At 42.7% G+C, this 18,755-nt stretch overlaps 1 protein-coding gene across 3 annotated transcripts in view; it reads right to left on the reverse strand.

Moving 5' to 3' along the window:
- Nucleotides 1-18,755, reverse strand: part of LOC121166951 (inactive histone-lysine N-methyltransferase 2E-like) — a 67,393-nt gene that overhangs the window by 44,954 nt on the left and 3,684 nt on the right. Inside the window, exons 1-2 of one of the 3 annotated variants that reach the window (XM_040996291.1) lie at nucleotides 2,262-2,962; nucleotides 1,166-1,350 (exon numbers count right to left, since the gene is read on the reverse strand). In XM_040996291.1, coding sequence (XP_040852225.1) covers nucleotides 1,166-1,236 — 71 coding nt within the window. In that variant the 5' untranslated portion in view covers nucleotides 1,237-1,350; nucleotides 2,262-2,962. Of the gene's footprint in view, nucleotides 1-1,165; nucleotides 1,351-2,261; nucleotides 2,963-18,755 lie in introns of those variants that run through there. The other 2 variants (XM_040996290.1, XM_040996289.1) reach the window with 2 other exon arrangements.

Raw genomic sequence — 18,755 nt, forward strand, 5'->3', positions numbered from 1 at the left:
GTGGCAGGTTAACTCCCTAAGCCAAGGCCAGGTCCCCAAGGTTAGTTATTTCAGATACACTTGCTCGGGCCCCTGCCATTTTGCAGGTGCTGGCTTACCTGACTACACCAAGAAAGAAATGGTTCCTCTGAAAATATAAGTTGTCAAATAATTATTTTTTAGGAAATACTCTGTTTATCCTATTTTAAAAAAATTAAGCAGCAAGAATTCTTTTTTTTTTTCTCCCAGCACGCACAAGGTGAAGACTTTAGCCACTAGGCTCTGTGCTGGGTCCTAAAATGATTTAATTTTGCTTTTCAACTCAACTTGCATTTAAATATGTCACAATGCAACCATAAGTTGTTTTTTTTTTAACCATAAGTTTGTTAAAAGTACAATGTAATAGTTAATTAATATTTAAACCAAATTACTTTCAGTATAAATACGGTAGATTTTAGACTAAAAGTAATATTATCTTGATTCTTTTTGAGAAGATCAATGTATTTATTTGAAAGGCAGAGCAGTGGCGAGCCCACGCAGCTGCTGATGCCGCTCAAGCGGCCAGGGCTGGGTCAGGCGGACGCGAGAGCTCCAGAGGGGCTTTTGCACATGAACAGTGAGACTCACACTTGAGCCTTCGTCTGCTGCCTTCCCAGGCACAAGCGCAGGAAGCCGCACTGGAAGGGGAGCAGCTGAGACTCCCAGGAGCACACTGACGGAGGACGCGGAGCACCCCAAACCGCGGCTCACGTCAGCCCACCACAAGCTGAGGCTCCACCTGCAGTCTGACTCATGCCAATGACTGGCAAATATCAAAAACAATTAGGAAAACATAAACGTTATTTATAAACATAATCTCGGTAGGCAGAGCGATGGCACCAACAGTTGGGTTCCTGCTGCTGATACGGGGGAGCCGACGGAGTGCCCACTACTGCAGGTATTTGGGGAGTCAAAGCAGTTGGGAAACCTGTTTCTCAACACAAACAGTAATCTTAGCTGTAGGCATTTTTGCTTTAAACTTCTAATGTTTTAGTCAAGAGTTCAGAAAACATGACAGAATTAATGCTTTATAGCAAAATTTAATGTATGCTTTCATAGCAAATCAACTGCTTGGTTATGCTAAGATAACTATGGGATATTTTGCCTTTCCTTGAAAACAAGACAAGACAAACCTTTAAATACTTACTCTGAGCCTGCAGCCATGTCCAGGTATGACGCTTCTGCTGTGTCAACCCCCAGTGGGGTCACTATGCTCATGACGTTCGCCTCTGGTAAATCCGATTACTATGGAGTCCTATGCATTGGTATCCAAAACACTGGGGCATGCCAGCCACAGTGCTCATTGCAGACATCTAAGTGCATCCACAAACCCTGTTTAAAAAACAAAGACAGACAGGGAACAAAACTGTTAAGAGCCACCTACATATTTCTTGCTATAGCAACACTAGATCAGTAAGTTAAACACATTAATAATATCTTCTTTAATAAAAAGTTCAGTTAGGAATTTGCCCAAAGAATCCCTATTTATTTCTTTCTCTGCAATTATGTATTCACGATAAAAAGATTTTGAATCATAACCTTCCTTAAGGAACGAATGTAGGATGCCACTGAAATGAATATGATAACATATTGGTTACTGAAGAACCAGCAAATATTCATTTTAATGGGAAATTTGAATTTTTTAATAGTAATAGAATCCAAAAGCAAGTCTTCTTCAATATACTAATAAAGAATGAGTACTTACTGTGGGTCAAGCACCATACTAATTCTTCCTAAATGACTGGTCTAATTAATCCTCATGATTCTGATGCATTCATTATTCCTTATTACCAAGGAACAATAAATCCAAGAAAGGATGGGGCTGGCGCCGTGGCTCAGTAGCTAACCCTCTACTGATAGTTTCAGTATCCTGTACGGGTGCCAGAAGTGTCCCAGCTGGTCCACTGCTGATCCAGCACCCTGCTCACACCCAGGAAAGCACCAGAGATGGTTCAAGTCCTTGGGACCCTGCACCCCACAGGAGACCTGCGACAACAGCACTCCAGATCAAAGTGTCAGTTGGACTTTCGGCTCCTCTGCATCCAGTCCAGCTTCCCGATGCTGCACCGGGACAGCAGGTGGCCCGACGCTTAGGGCCTGCTACTCATGTGGGGATCATGATGAGGTTCTAGGTTCCTGCCTCCCTGCCCTCCAGACCTGTCTTCCACATCGATAGGTAGATAAAAAAAATCTCAAACGTAGATCATTTTTGGTCCCAAGCATTTCATAAAATGGATACTCACTTGAGCCAAATAACAAAGAGGTGATTGTTTCATCACAAAACAATGTGGATCAAAAAACTCTCCACTCCGCATACATGAATCTACACTTTTCATCTTTTTATAGTTTGCTCATTAAATTAGCATTTCCCTACAAAGATAGTTAAAGAACAGTGAACAAAAGGAAAAGTTTTCCAACCTTCTTTTCTGTCCCTGGAACCACATTAATTACTTGATAAATGTGGTATTTATTAACCATCACAAAGCTACAAAATTTCTACACAGCAAAGTACAAGCAATGCACAAGCTGTAAGTTTGTTCTATTTAAAAGTTTTTACGATTTTCTTAAAATGCCAATAACCTGGTCCTGTCAGGTTGCAATAGCAACCTTTAAAATAGGCGCCAGAATTTCCCTTCCTCTGTCCCAAGCTTCTGCCCCTCACTGACTCCCTGCCCGACATTACTTTAGTGCAGTCCTTCACAACTAGGACAACCTCATTCTTGGTATACAGAAACATTTCTGAAACACCTGTACACTCTGAATTTGATTCTATAGGAAAAATCTCCAATTTCAAGAGCCACACCTCAGTGAGACTACAAAATGGCAAATATTTCACTATATTTCATAAACACACAAACACATACAAACTATACTTAGAAAAGTCATAACACAGGCCCAGCATGATGGCTCAATTGGCTAATCTTCGCCTTACAAGTGCCAAAATCCCATATGGGCACTGGCTCGTGCCCCGGTTGCTCTACTTCATATTCAGCTCCCTGCTGTGCTTGGGAAAGCAGTAGAGGACAGCTCAAGCCTTTGGGCCCTTACACCCATGTGGAGACCTGGAGGAAGCTCCGGACTCCTTGCCTGGGATGGGCTCAGCTCTGGTCATCGGGGAGTGAACCAGCGTTGGAAGATATCTCTCTTTCTCTCTCTGCCTTTCTCTCTCTGCCTTTCCTTCTCTCCAAAACTCTGATTTTCAAATAAAAATAAATATTTTTAAATGAACAAGTTAATATAGAAGCAGAAAAATATCAGCTTATAATCCAAGCATAAATATAAAGAAAAAATGTGCAGGAGACTCCCAATAATTACTACAAACCCTTTACCTCTCATGTGAATAAAAAAAAAACCCAAAAACTAGTGATCCAAATGCGAAAAAAAAAACATATAAAAATATACTGAGATTAAATGAGAATAAATGGCAGCCATCAAAGAAATAATATAAAAGGAAGTATCATGTCTGGTAAATCTGAGGTCCGAAAAAGAACAAATGTCTTCACAAATCTGCTTTCTAGAATAGACCTAGAAACCAACTGAACTATTGAGCTATTTTTTCACAGCATAAAATTCTAGATTCTCTGGCTAAAAGCAAATTAGCTCACACAAAAGCATCCCATTTGTAGAAGGATACATTTATTTATTCTCTTTTCACACAAATGTATATAAACACAAATAAAAGCAACAATAAAAAGTAAATAACAGATCCAACTGAAAAGAAACTGGGAAGATACATTAAAAGCACATAGGAAAGTCAGGGTAACACCACCAAAGCACAAACAGTGAAAACAATCACAACCATACCAGAGGAAGAGGGCGGACAGCAAACTCAGAGCTGCCAGCTGCCTCCCAGGACCATGCTCAGAGCACACAGGACACGGAGGGGGAAGGACACGGAAAAGGCAGAAAGGGCTAGAATGTCAAGAAAATTGTTCTTCTACAACTGCAAACAAAAATGTCCATACTATCAATGTCTTTGAGAAAACAGCCAATCATTACTGCCTTTCTGTCCTTCATAAGCACCTGTATAATCCCTAACACATATTTAAAATTAACATTTATTATGGGTATGCATCACTTACAAACTGAGCAGGTCAATTTCTGTCTTAGTAATTAATGGAAATGAAATAAAGAAGACTGAAAGAAGCTGTGAGGGACCACACACTTGAGATCTTCCTTAGATTATCCTTAACACTCATTTAATATTTAGAGTTTTACCAGCTGACTAAGATACAATAATACAGGCTGATCACAACCCATTCTAACTTATAACATGTGATGCATTGAGCAAGCCAGCTCATTGCCCCAGGTTTCTGGGTTGGCATTCTTCCAGTTTAAATCTTATCATTTGAAATACATTAATGAATTATTCCTGCTAGTCAAAGCAGATACTATGCTTCAAGAGACTATAGAATACAAATTCGGGAATAGGATTATTGTATGTTTCCCTACCGAGTTCATATTCCCACAGTTTCCCACAAACAGACTGATATTCAAGCCTCCCCAGTTAGCCTTCCAGAGAATGACTGTAACAACAGAGTGCTTACAACACGCGGTCTCCACCACAAACCTATGGTAGTTTATATTCATTATCACTATTTGACAGAGAAGGTATAGAGATTAAAGTTGTCGATATTCGTAACAGGAACCTAAGCCATGGCTTCACGGGCTAACTGCCCACCTTCAAGTGCCAGCACCCCACATGTCCCACCTGTTCCACTTCCAGTTCAACTCCCTGCTTGTGGCCCAGCACTCACGTTGGAGACCCAGAAGATGCTCCTGGCTCCTGATCTGCCCAGCTCAGGCCACTGCAGGCATTTGGGGCATAAATCAGCAGATGGAAGAGCTTTCTATCTCTCCTCTCCGTGAATCTGCCTTTCCAATAATATATCTTTTTTAAAAATTCATAACAAATAGCCAAATCAGAATTTGAATCCTAATAATCTGCTTCCAGAGTACACACATTAGTTTGTCTGAAACTTAAATATTGCAGATGATTGGGAAAATAAATAATCTAGAATTCACAGTTGAGGGAAAAAAAATTGATAGCAACCTTTCTTAAAAGGACAGTTAAAAAATGTGTACCAATATGAAGCTAGACTATCTGGAGCACATTTACGCTGGCATACTAGATGATAAAGCGGGGCAACAAAACCCATGATTCTCCCTTCTGAAACCTGATCTATTTAACACCTTTATCTGCAGTATATACTACAGAAAACATCACAACAGCAGAGAAGCAGAAGCTCAAACTCTAAAATCTTGCTTAAATTGTTTCAGAGAAAATACAAAACACATGACCAAAGGATAATTAAATTCTCTGTTTTAGGAACACGTGCCTCACCCAAGGGCTTTAAAAACCACTCCGAGGGCTGGCACTGAGGCATGACGGGTTAGCTATGCCAGGGTCCCAGCTGCTTCCTCTTCATGCAATTGGGCAAATGGGGGAGGGTCTTGACTTCAGCCTGGCCTCGTCCTGGCAGCCACGGCCATTTGATAAACCAACCAGCAGATGCAGATAATGCCCTCAGTCCGCCTACCCATCCTTCAGTTCAGCTCTTTCAAATATATTCTTAACTTTTTAAAAATTAAAAGCAACATGTATATTAGGAAAACCACACCCTAAATCTGAAATTACCAATGTATGCCTAACAGTATTTTTTTATAAAAATAAACATCACCTTCACAAAATAAATCCAACTGCTTGAATTCTAACCTGATTCTAATGATCATTTGGTCCTCAAAGGCCAAAATAAATAAATAAATAAATAAAAATCTCACCATCCAATTTACACTATATTCTTATAGCAAAGAAGACTTAGAAAAATGTATGTTTTGCAGGTAAGGATGAGGGAGGCAGCTGGTGAATCTACTTGAAAAACAAACTTACATACAAAATCCAACATTCCAAAAGCACCTTTGGGGGCCAGTGCGGTGGGGCAACAGGCTGATCCTCCACCTACAGCACTGGCATCTCATATGGGCACCAGTTCAAACCCTGGCTCCTCCACTTCCCATCCAGCTCTCTGCTTGTGGCTGGGGAAGGCAGCGGAGGATGGTCCAAGGCCTTGGGCCCCTGCATTCACGTGGGAAACTGGGAAGAGGCTCTAGACTCCCAGCTTCGGATTAGCTCAGCTCTGGGCATTGTGGCCACTTGGGGGGTGAACCAGTGCATGGAAGACCTCTCTCTGTCTCTCCTCTGTCAAATCTGCCCTTCAAATAACAAAAAGGAAATCAGTAAAAAAGAAAAATCACCTCTCTGGGTTAGGTGTTCAGCAGTGAAGACTCCAGTTAAGATAGTAAGACTGCCAGCTTGAGCTGCTGAGTCTAGCTCCCTGTTAACGCGCCCCTGGGAAGCCGCTGGCTCGCCTGCCTCCCAAGCGGAGCTCCAGCCACCCACGGGGAGTCATGGCTTCGCGGCTTGACTTCCCGTGGATCACTGTGGGCTCACGGAGGTCAATCAGAAGACTCCACCGGTTTGTTTCCATCACCCAACAACTCAAATAAGTTATTTTTATTGTAGGATTTAAAAGGAAGAGTTACAGAGAGACAGGAGAGAGGGAGATCCTTCATCTGCTAGCTCACTCCTGAAATAGTCACAAAAGACAGAGCTGGGCAGGTCCTAAATGGGGAGCCAGAAGCCTCCTCTGGGTCTCCCACAGAGGTAAGGGGACCTAAGCACCGGGCCTCGCTCTGCTGCCTTCCCAGATGCACCAGCAAGGAGCTTGATCAGCAGTGGAGAAGCAAGGACACGAAAGTGCCTAGAAGATGGTGGCACTGCAAGTGCTGGCTTCACCTGCTCCACCTGCTCTGCCACAGAAACAGCCCCTAAGAAAAACTCATCAAAAAATTTAATCAGTAATGTAGAATAACTCCCAGTTATTACAGATATAAAAGTTATGAAAATCACTACGAGTTTAAAATGTGACCCATGATCTAATCTTGTTAGGTATGTCAGAAGTTATTTCATTTATAAAGTCAGAAGTGAATGTTTTGGCTCAGGTTAAGTCACTGGTTGAGATGCCTGCACCCTGTATAAATGCCTTTATGATCCACTTTCCACTTGTGTGTATTTAAGGAAGGGGGTGACCATACTTGACAATGATCAAGAAATTTTTTTAAAAAGTCAAACTTAATAATAATCATTTCAGGCCTAGCATGATGGTTCAGTGGCTAAAATCTTCACCCTGCACACACCGGGATCCTATAGCAAAGCCAGTTTGCATCCCAGCTGCCCCAGTTCCCATCCAGCTCCCTGCTTGTGGCCCAGCAAAGCAGTAAAGGATAGTCCAAAGCCTTGGGACTCTGTGCCCGCATAAAGACCTGGAAGAAGCTCCTGGCTCCTGGATTTGGATCAGCTCAGCTCCGGCTGTTACAGCTACTTGGGGAATGAACCAGTGGATGGAATATTTTTCTATCACCTTCTGTCTGTAAACCTGCTTTTCTGATTAAAAATAAATCTTAAAAAAAAAAAATTCAGGGACCCAGCGCAGTGGCCTAGCAGCTAAAGTGCTTGCCTTGAACAAACCGGGATCCCATATGGGCACCGGTTCTAATCTCAGCAGCCCTGCTTCCCATCCAGCTCCCTGCTTGTGGCCTGGGAAAGCAGTCAAGGATGGCTCAAAGCCTTGGGACTCTGCACCCACGTGGGAAACCTGGAAGAGCTCCTGGCTCCTGGCTTCAGATTGGCACAGCTCTGGCCATTGCGGTCACTTGGGGAGTGAGTCATCAGACAGAAGATCTTTCTGTCTCTCCTCTTCTCTACATGTATCTTACTTTGCAATAAAAATAAATCTTTTTTAAAAAAAAAATTCATTCCCACTCAGCTACAGACAACTGCCTAGATTGCCTTGTACAATGCTAGGAGAAAAACAGCCAAGGCTGGCTGGCATTCTGGGCCTGGGTAATGCTACCTTTAGGTTAACTGTATCACTATGCCAGCACAGTTGCCTATACTATTTTTTTATGTGGGGAGGTGGGGGAACGGTGGGCCCACGACGTAACACGTTGGCCCCCAGCCAGGGAGGCTGCACTTCCATGGACCGTGCCACTGCACTTGCAGGTAGGTGAGGGAGCTAAGACTGAGGGGCAACCAGAGGGCATCTCTGGGTCAGGTCAAGGCACCTGTCCATGTTGGAGGCCTGGGCTGAATTAAATAGCATTGCCCACTATCTACTGGTGCACACAAAAGCTGCAGCTAGCGGACAAGCCTGGCTGGGCTTGACCACAGTACCTGCCCACAAGTGTCAGAGCAAGTGATAGGTCATGTCAGGCTGGGCTGCAGCACCAACCAACGAGATGCAAGAGACCCAGATCTGGGGGCAGACTTTGTAAGGGACTCGTGGACTCACCTCTGTGGAACTGCAACACTTGCTGGTTTATGCAGAGAGCTGGGGATGGTGAAATCTGAGCCAGGTTAGAGTCCAGAACTCACTAACACTCATGGCAGCTGGGACCAACAGGAGGCTGGGTTGCACCAAGCTGCAGCATCTACAAAGTCTGGGACGGCAGGCAGTCCATGCTAAGTGGGACAGCAGCACCTGCTGGCACGTGTAAGATCGAGGGCTGGGACCAGGCCTGGCAGAAGAACCTGAGAAACTCCCCTGCCAGGCCGCAGCTCCCTTCAGGGAGGACAACCAGGGCTGGGGACAAGCCAAGCCTGGCCAAAAAGCAACAGCATCCCTCAACATGTGGGTGAGCTAAGTCTGGGGACAGGCTCGGCTGGGCCAGGCCTCAACATCCGCTGGCATGCCCAAAAGCCAGGGAAGGTTGTGGACATTCCATGCTTAGCTACAGCACCCACTGTTTCACATGTGTGGGCTATGTCTGGGGACAGGCCATGCTGAGGCAGGCCACAGCACCCACTAGTACGTGCAACAGCCAGGCTGGGGTGTGGGCCCTGCCAGGCTGGGCTGCTGTACCCACTGGCTTACATGAGAGTGGGCTGAGCTGAGCTGCAGTTCCTGGCAGAGCTGGGACAGGGATAAGTAGGTACAGCCACACTGCAGCATCCACTGGCAAGTGCCAAGACTTGGGGCACACCAACGCCAGGCTTGGCTGAAGCACTTATTGGCACACATAAGACCTGGAGCTGGAAATGGGCCTGGTAGGGGAACTTTAGAGAATCCTCTGCCAGGCTGCAGCTCCCAATGAGTGTAAGAGCCACAGCCAGGGGTAGGCCAGCCTGTGCAAGGCTGCAGCATGTGTGTGCGTCAGGTCTCAGAGTGGGCTGGGCTAGTCTCCAGCAGCTACCAGCATCCACATTGGTCAGAATGGGTGCAGGATGGGCGAGGCACAGCACCCGGATTCACACGACAGGCTGTGCTAGGCTGCAGCACCCACTGGCAAGAGCCAGAACGGGTGTGGCCAGTCAGGATAAGCTGTAGCACACGCTGGTGTGTGGCAGGACTGGGTGTGGGCCACAGCAGGCTGGGCCAAAACATTTGCTGGCACATGCACGATGTGGGGCTGGGGAAGGACCTGGTACGGGGACTTGGAGAACTCCCCTGCTGGGCCACAGCTCCTGCTGGTAAGCTTGAGAACTGGGTCTGGAGGCATGCCTGCCAGGCTGCAGCACCCATTGGCAGATGTGGGCATTGGGGCTGCAGGCAGGATGAGTGGGGCTGGGCCAGTCCACAGTACCTGCTACCACACATGAGAGTTAGGATGGGGTGCAGGCCAGGCTGAGCTGGGCTGAAATATCCACCAATTCACGTGAGGGTAGGGTATGGGAGTGGGCCGGGCTGGGCCGCAGCACCCACCCACGCGGGCAGCTTCTCTCCATCTGAATTATGTCAACATTAAGATAAAAAATTTTAAAAGGAATGCTCAGGACTGCACCCCCTATCTACCATGTTCCATAAGAAGTCTAAGAACAGCCTGAAAATCACTGGCTAAAATAAGATGCTGACTCAAAATATGACATGAAAAACTCATTTCACTGGTACACTGTCCTGTCCAAGGGGCACAAAGTCTGCCAAAAAGGTTAGACGACTGTAAGAAGAATCAATATCAACAGTTAAAAAAATCCTCTAGACACATCTATTTCGTTATTCAAATTATTTAGAATAGCCTATTATGCTTATTATTATTTTCTTAGCATTTAAATAAGAATGCCACCAAATTAGGACTTATTTTTATTTTTACGAAAGGTTAAAAAATCACCTTATCCTCTCACTCTTTATAATCCCAGGAACATTATATACTCACTTTCACTCTTTAAGATTAACTCAGTATGCCTTCTACCAACATTCTGTACCCAATTCAGATCAGCAAATCCCGGGCCCAGCGCGGTAGCCTAGAGGCAAGGATCCTTGCCTTGCATGTGCCAGTTCCCATATGGGCGCCGGTTCGTGCACTGGCTCCTCCACTTTCCATACAACTCCCAGCTTGTGGCCTGGGAAAGCAACTGAGGATGTCCCAAAGCCTTGGGACCCTGCACCCCTGTGGGAGACCCAGAAGAAGCTCCTGGCTCCTGGCTTCGGATTGGCTCAGCTCTGGATGTTATGGTCACCTGGGGAGTGAACCAGCGGATATAAGATTTTTCTGTCTTTCCCTCTCTTTCTCTTTTCCAATAAAGATAAATTTTAAAAGCAAAAATTGGGATGGGGCACTGATCCCAGGAAGAAAAGCCCCACCCTCAGGGCTCTGCTTAAGACAAATAAATAAATACAAACCTGCAGCTGAACAAATTCTCTCATGTAGTTGCCCCCAAGGTTTACCCCTCCCACGTATTAGTTTCCTATCAATCTTGCATTCAACCATCCCTGTTTCAGCTCTATTCCCAGCTCTCTATAAAATATATACCCATTCAAATATCTTTCACCATCACTTCAAACTCACTCAACCTGAAACTTCTCTACTACAAGTCTCCCACTGCTCCATCTTGCGCTCACTACCTCACTGTCCACCCTCTTGTGTCTGCCGGTCGTCTACCTTACTGCCACCTGGTCAGTCCTCCGTGCTTCCCCAGATCCGTTCTCCGCTTAGACCCTGTAATCATCACCATCTTCTGAGTAAATGTCAACATCAACAAACATTTCTGCGCATTAGCAATAAGTTCTGATTAATTTATCTGAAAACAATGGGAGAATCAACACTGTTATTTAAGTTTCCACTTATATTCCAATTATAGCAACTATTTCAAAATACAATAAAATCAGCTCAAATCACTCCCTGATTTATTGGGGACATTCTATATTTTCAATACTGCTCAGTGTGTTTGGGAATGAGCAATGAACACACAATTACACTGCTCTTACTTCAACATGTAATCAAGGGTACCTTAACTTTCTTAAGAACCTTTGATTATTCAGTTGTTCACACTGCCTTGCCAACGATTAGTGCTGTGTGTGAATCTATATAGAAACCTCAAGTTTTTCAAGTGATTTTAATTCAACTTCTTGGCCAGTCACTCCTTAGCTTGGTGACTCTAACAAACATCTGTCTATCCCTAGGCCTCTTACGGGAGAATGGGTACAACCTCCCTTCCGAAGAGGTGACAGAGTATACATGTAATCGTTATTTATTAGTGTCAGCGGCCTTGCCATTTAGGAGATAAGATCCCACCACTGAATCAACGAGGGTTTAATCAGTCTGGTTAAAATGTTGGTCATTGGGGCTATTCAAAAAGGTAAATAAACCACTTATTATTGAAGAAAAAGCTGGAAGCCAGTGCAGGTTCTTAACATCTCCACCTGCAGCATCAGCTCCTCCCGTGGGTGCCAGTTCATGTCCCAGACTGGGTTCGAGAGCCTGTTGAAGAATTGGGAAGGCAGTGAGTGGAGGACGGCTGAAGAACGGCACCCTCGTGGGCAGGAGACCAGGAAGAAGCTCCTGACTCCTGGCTTCCCACTGACTCGGCTCCACTCAAGGTAGACTTTTGAGCCTGAACCAAAGATGGATGATCTCTTGGTCTTTCTGTCTCTATCTCAATCCCCTTGTGTGTCCCCTCATTGTAAATATGCCTTCCAAATAAAAGAGATAAATCTTTAAAAAAAGGAAGGAAGGAAAGAAAAGAAAAGAAAACTAAAGAAAACAAAAGAAAGAAAAAGCTAGCTAAACATTCAAAGTCCATTTAAAGCACTGTCCAAGGAGCCAGGTATGCTCCCTAGCATTAGGGCGGTTAGATCTGCATCTCCGAGTTCCTGGCTTTGTTCTAGTCCTTCCATTCCAAGGCTTATGAAACCCAGAACAAGTTCCTCATCTTGGCACATTTTTAATAATAATAATGGGACTTTGAATATTATTCCTCAAGATTTATTAATTTTTATTTGAGAGAGATATTTATAGAGGAGAGAGAATTTTTCACCCACTGCTTCATTCCTCAAGGGGCCTCAATGGCCAGAACTGAGCCGATCCAAAACCAGGAGCTGATTTCACACCTCCCATGTGGATGCTAAGTGCCACCCTCTGTTGCTTTCCCTGGCTGTAGGCAGGAAACTGGGTTGTAAGTGGGGCAGCCAAGACTTGTACTGGCACCTGCCTGGAATGCCAGCATTGTTTTTGTTTTAATACAAATAGAAAAAACAGGGTCAGCACCACAGCATAGCAGGCTGTCTCCCCTTACGGTGCCTGGCTGTTCCACTTGCAGTCGGCCTCCCTGTTTTCGGCCTGGGAAAGCAGCAAAGGATGGCTCAAGCCCTTGGGCCCCTGCATCCACATGGGAGACCCAGCAGCTCCTGGCGCTCAGCTTCAGACCAGCCCAGTTCTGGCCACTGCAGCCATCTGAGTGAACCAGTAGATGAAGATCTCTTTTGTCTTTGCTTCTAATTCTGCCTTTCAAATAAAAAATAATTAAAAAGAAAAAAGAAAACCAAAGCAAAACCAGGATGTACAAAGATTACTATTTTACAGTGAGGGCAGGGAAGCTTAGGGACAATAAGGTCCATGCACCTTACCATCAAAAATGAATGATGGAATTAAGATCCTTAACTCTATTAGGAAGAATACAGAAACTTCTGACTATTAAACAGGCTGTCTTAAGTGAATTACACCTATACTAATCTTTACAATACAGGGGAAAATGACATGCAGGAGGTGGGCATCAAGACAAGGTAAGTACCCTTCCCCCAACATGTAGCTCCCTGACTAAAAAAATTCTGTTTTTTATCCCAACATAAACTAGAGAGAATTCACTGTCTACCAGCTTTAGCTTTAAATTATTTTAAGGTAAAAACAATCACTTAGACACTTATGGGGCAATCTGAGTGCAAACTTGCCTCTGGATTTTTAATTTTCCTCCATAATCTTTAAATTATCTTATCCACAATTGATAATTTTCTAAATTGGCAATATTCAGGAAATTCACCTTGATAAAGACAAGTTTCACAACACATTTTACTTAGTTTTCATTTAAACAAATATCTCTTTGCCCTCATTTATCATTGACTTATGCAATATTTAACAAAAAAACAAAAAGTAAGTATAATGCAAGCACAGTTGAGATTAGCCAATTTGGGAACTTGAAATTTGAGAACATGACCATTCAAGTTAACAGGTGGAAGCACTGCAGTTTACATTAATTCAATATGCACAGATATTAGCATTTTTAAGAAACACTGGGAGCCAGTGTTGTGGTCCAACAAGTTAAGCTGCCACCTGCAATGCACCTTATAGGTGCTAGCTTGAGTCTCGGCTACTCCACTTCTGCTCCAGCTCCCTGCCAACGTACCTGGGAAAGCAATGGAAGATGGCCTTGACCATGGGCTCCTTCATGGGAGACCCAGATGAAGGTTCTGGGTCCTGGCTTTGGCCTGGCACCGCTCTGTTCTGATTCGTCGGCTCACTGCCTAAATACCCTGAGACCCAATCCAGCTCTCACACATGGTTGGCAGGGACCTAACCACTTAGGGCAGTGCCTGCTGCCTCCCAGGGCACACTATGTCAGGAGGCTGGAAGAGGGAGTGGACCCAGGACTGTAGCTACTCCAACATGGGATGCAGACATCTCAAGAGGCATCTTAACTGCTATGCCAACAACCACAGCAGAATTTATAAAAACAAATACATGTACTTTATGCCATATACTTCAAACACTGGGATTAGATTTGATAGTGCCACAAAATGGACCATGATTCAACATTTAGGATATATTTGGGTACAGTCAAAAATGCATTTTTAAATTTTTCATTTTCATTGTATTTTAAAGGGAGATAAGGAGTTGGGAGAGAGGAGGGGAGTGACAGACACATTGTTGCATTCTATGGTTCATTTCTCAAATGCCTGTAATAGCCAGGCTAGGACAGGCTGAAGCGGGGAGCCTGGAACTCAGCAGAGGTCTTCCACAGAGTAAGCAGTGACTCAACTCCTTGAGCTGTCTCCTGCTGCTTCCTGAAGTACGCATTAGCAGGAAGCTGGAATCCCCTGAACCCGGGGATTGTTACAGGATGTGAGAAACCCAAACAGCATCTGTACCACTGTGCCTTATGTCCAACCCTCGAATGAACTATTCTAAAGCATCTACAAAATGCTAGGTACCCACTGTATCCTCTCTCCCAACTTCCTTCTCAGAAGAAAACCATAAATTCTAGAGAATATGACCAGCACTCTATTTTTATTCACAAGTCTTACAATGTTTTTCTGACTCTCCAAAGACACTAATTTCCATTTAGTTATCTAATACCTACATCAGCACAACAGCCAAATGAGCATCCAAACTCACTGCCAACACTTTGCTGTCACTGAATGGATATCCCAAACAGATTAGTATTATCATAATGCAAGGAAGTCTAGTTTTCTTGCTTCTTTCCCCTCTCCTATTCTTCTAAAGTTTTCTTCAAGTTGTATTTCTTTTAACTATGAGGTTTCAAAAACCATACCCTGTATTGCCCTAGAGTTACAGATGTTTCACAATCTACTATGTTAGTGCACCACATCGCCAAATTTTAAAAAGTATTATTAATTTGCATGTATTTTTAAAAAGAACTCACTAGATTCAAGAAAATATATTTCAAAAAACTGCTTGAGGAGTAGGCATTGTGGCTTAGCATGTAAAGCCAACACCACCTGTTGTGCCACTATCACATATGGGTGCTGGCATCCCATGAGCCCAAATGTGTCTCACCTGCTCCACTTCCCATCCAGCTCCCTGCTAACGTGCCTGGGGAAGCAGCGGAGGATGGCCCCAGTGCTTGGAGCCCTGAATCCATGTGGGGAATCCTGGTCCCGGCTCCCAGCTCCTGGTTTCAAGACTGACCCAGCCACAACCCTTGCGGCCATTTGGGGAATGAACCAGTAGATGAAAGATCCGTTTCTCCCTCTCTCTCTGCAAGTCTGCCTTCTAAATAAATCTTTTTTATTTGTAAGAGAAAAAAAATGTTTGAAGCACTCAATTCTAATGAAGGAAAGGGAATATCATAACTAAAGTGGATGAACTCAACTTTAACTGTTAGTGCTGGTAGCAAACCAGAAACCTGAACAATGCTACTATAACTCAACAATTCTAAATATTAAATAAGGAACTGGAAATCATTTCACAAATGTGAGTGACTGATTTCTGTCTTCTGAGTTTAAAATTAGACCAACATCCAGAAAACTGCTTTAAGTTCCATTTGTATGTATGGAAAACTAAGTAAGAATAGTGACTATATGTGCAACCAACACAGTAAAGTTTCATTCAAGTAAGCAGCATCAATAGATGCTAAATGTAGAAGAAAAATTGACGAGGAACTGAATATTTATCCCAAACATGTCCCGAAAGATTAGTTAATAATGACAAAATGAAAAACACAGTCATTATACAATAGAGAAACTGTTCAACACGCTAAGCAAACAACCCAAGGAACACCCTGGTCAACAGCAAGCAAACAGAAGCCAGTTCTCTGTGCTATTCATGTGACTTCTGTAAAGTCTGAAATTATTTTAAAATAAAAAACTTACTTTCACAATTCAACATATTTATTTACAAGAATATTCTAACATATTGAAAATTTATTATGAGCAGTTACCAAAAAAAGCTATTCATGATTTTGAAAATGTTTGCACCAAAAAATATTTTTAAATTCTATTTTTCATAAACTTCTTAAAGTAACCTCATATATAAAGATATTTATGTTTTTATTTTAAAATTAAAAATTGAATTATCAATTATTCAGTTTTGGAAGCCCACCCAAGTACATGAGATCACTTTAAAAGAAGCAGTTTTACAAGTGTCTCTCTCTTGCTCCTCAACCAAGGACACTTGCCTCTCCCTCCACCTGTCACAAACATCCACCCTCCAAAGCCCTCTGCAGCTCATTTAGGGGATCAATGCTCAAAGGCTGGCTGCTCTAACATCCTACTGATTCCTATGGAGCCCATCAGAACTCCCTTCAATGAATTTGTGCAATTTCCCTATTGCTTTATAATAAATGCTTTATTTAAGCTAGTTAGAAATAATTTCTGTTCCTCGCGCCCAAACTATAAAACAGCAGGAATAAAGTAAGAGATCTCTCAAAGCAGAAACAACCTTGTTTCTCTTGATATCCTTCGTGCCAGGAAAATAGGAACCACTCAAATTCATCTTTTATCTGTGTTTTAAAAGTATTTGGGGGGGGGGGACTGGCATTGTGGCATGGTGAGTAAAGCCGCTACCTATGAAGCTGGCATCACACGTGGGCACTGGTTCCAATTCCAGTCACCCCACCTCTGTTTCTGCTCCCTGCTAATGCGCCTGGGCAAGCTGAGGATGGCGCCCTCCTCGCTGCAGCAGCCCTGGAAGAAGGGTCAGGACTCCCTTGCAGCCATCTGGAGAGTGAGCCAGCAAATGGAAGATTTTCTTTGTCTCTCCTCCGCTTTCTGTAACACTCTTTAACATTAATTTTTTTAAAAAACACTTTAAAAAAATAAACGTTTTAAACTCTCAAAAAATGCTACATACAATTATGTGAACTTTGAAATTCTAAATATCACAAATCAAAATTAACTCAATCTCACTGTTACATTGTAACTTTGTGCCACAGGTTTAGACCTTAAATGCTGCAAGCAAGTTAGAACACAAGCAATTAAGGTAGTTCCTTAATCATTCAATTACCATATTATGATCAGCTGTTCTCTAAAAGGTCTGGTATCTACTTAATGCAATACATCTAAAGAAATAGTTCTTTGTTGAACACACATGTTAGTGTGGATAATGTCCGGCATCCCAAAGACTATGAACAGTTCTGGTAAACAAATAAAATTTCTAATAAAGCTATAAAATTCACCTAACAACAGAAAAATGACTTTTTTAAACTGTCTGGAAATCAGATTTGGTTTACAAACTGTCTACAAAAGAGGAGCGAGAAAAATGCAGACCAAACAAAACGTAAGACCAACTACTCTCCTCGTATTTAAATCAAAATCATCCTAGTTACCAACAGTTATTAATAACCCCTCATGCCCTTAAAGATACAAATATCTAACCTACTTGTCTGGGCTGGGTAACCATCATTTTTTTTCTAAAGGTGATACAGCTTTTACTTTTTAACTTCTATCTCAGCTGAGATGCAAATTGATAGAGGCAAACAAACAGCAAGTTCCCAGGCAATTGTTTCAACTCCTAAAGCCCAAAATAGCAGGAGCCTCTGAGCTTGGACCAAAGCCAGGTCCCTTAGGTGGTGGCAGGGGACCCAACAAGCAGCCATCACTACGGCCTCCCAGGGTCTGCGCTGAAGCAAACTAGTGTCAGGAGCAATAGCCAGGAACAAACCCAGATATTCCAAAAAGCAACGTAGCAGTTTCAGGCATGAAGCCATATGCCTACTCCCATCATCTGAGTTTTAAAATAACACCTTGCATCAAAGTTCAGCACAACAGAAACCAATTACTTTGCATAATTAATTCCTACCTCTTTATAAAATATCCATTGCTTAATAACAGTAACAATATTTTTAAATATCATCTACTTCAAATTTAGCGTACAGAGTAGCACTCAATCATAAATACTGCTCTTCCTATTAAGCAAAAGTCCAAGCAATACACAAAAAATTATCATTTCAATGTTAAGAAAAATGAGGCTCTTCCCAACATTTGTCCATTACAAAACAAAAAAATTGGAGCCACTTCAGTTGAAAAATTAATCTGAAAACTAGTAGCATTCACACAGTATTTCAAATAGACTGTTATTTGACCTATCAAGACAGAAAGTCATTTTATCTTAATGTAAAACTAGTTCTATACCCAATAGAACACAGGTATTTAATACTTATTCTAACATATAATGAGGAGCAATCCTCATTTTTCCAAACATGTAAATGTGCTTTTAAGCAAAAAGCTTTAAATTCATACAATTGAGCATCTACCATGTGTCAATAAATCTTCAGATAAGTTACTATTAAAATATTTTAAAATGAGTTGTAGAATCATTTAAGAAAACTGCATACTAATATTTCCTAAGCAGCTTTGCTAGCTCTTGAAAGTTCTGTTTTACAGAACATTTTAAACACATTATTAGAGTAGCATACATTTAACTCCCAATAGTAACTTCCAGAAAAGCAGAGCTGTTAAAATTTACATAACAGACCTTTAAAAAAAATAGGTTTCTTCACGAGACTGATGTATGAAAATGGGCACTTTAGCCTTGGAAGTAAATGTGGCAATTTAAGATGTCAGAATTTCCCTAAGACAGTTGAGGTTTTATCTACTGAGGGGGAAGACTTTCTCCTAGTTATTAATTGGTTTTTCCCCAGTTCCTTATTTTTAGATCAAAGAATTCCCAGAGCTTCCTATGGTACACAAGGCAGAGACTGGCGGACACCGCGAGGTAATGAAACAAGCCAA

The sequence above is a fragment of the Ochotona curzoniae genome, unplaced genomic scaffold (genome assembly GCF_017591425.1).
Source record: "Ochotona curzoniae isolate NIBS_2020 unplaced genomic scaffold, NIBS_Ocur_1.0 patch266, whole genome shotgun sequence".
Lineage (NCBI taxonomy): Eukaryota > Metazoa > Chordata > Mammalia > Lagomorpha > Ochotonidae > Ochotona > Ochotona curzoniae.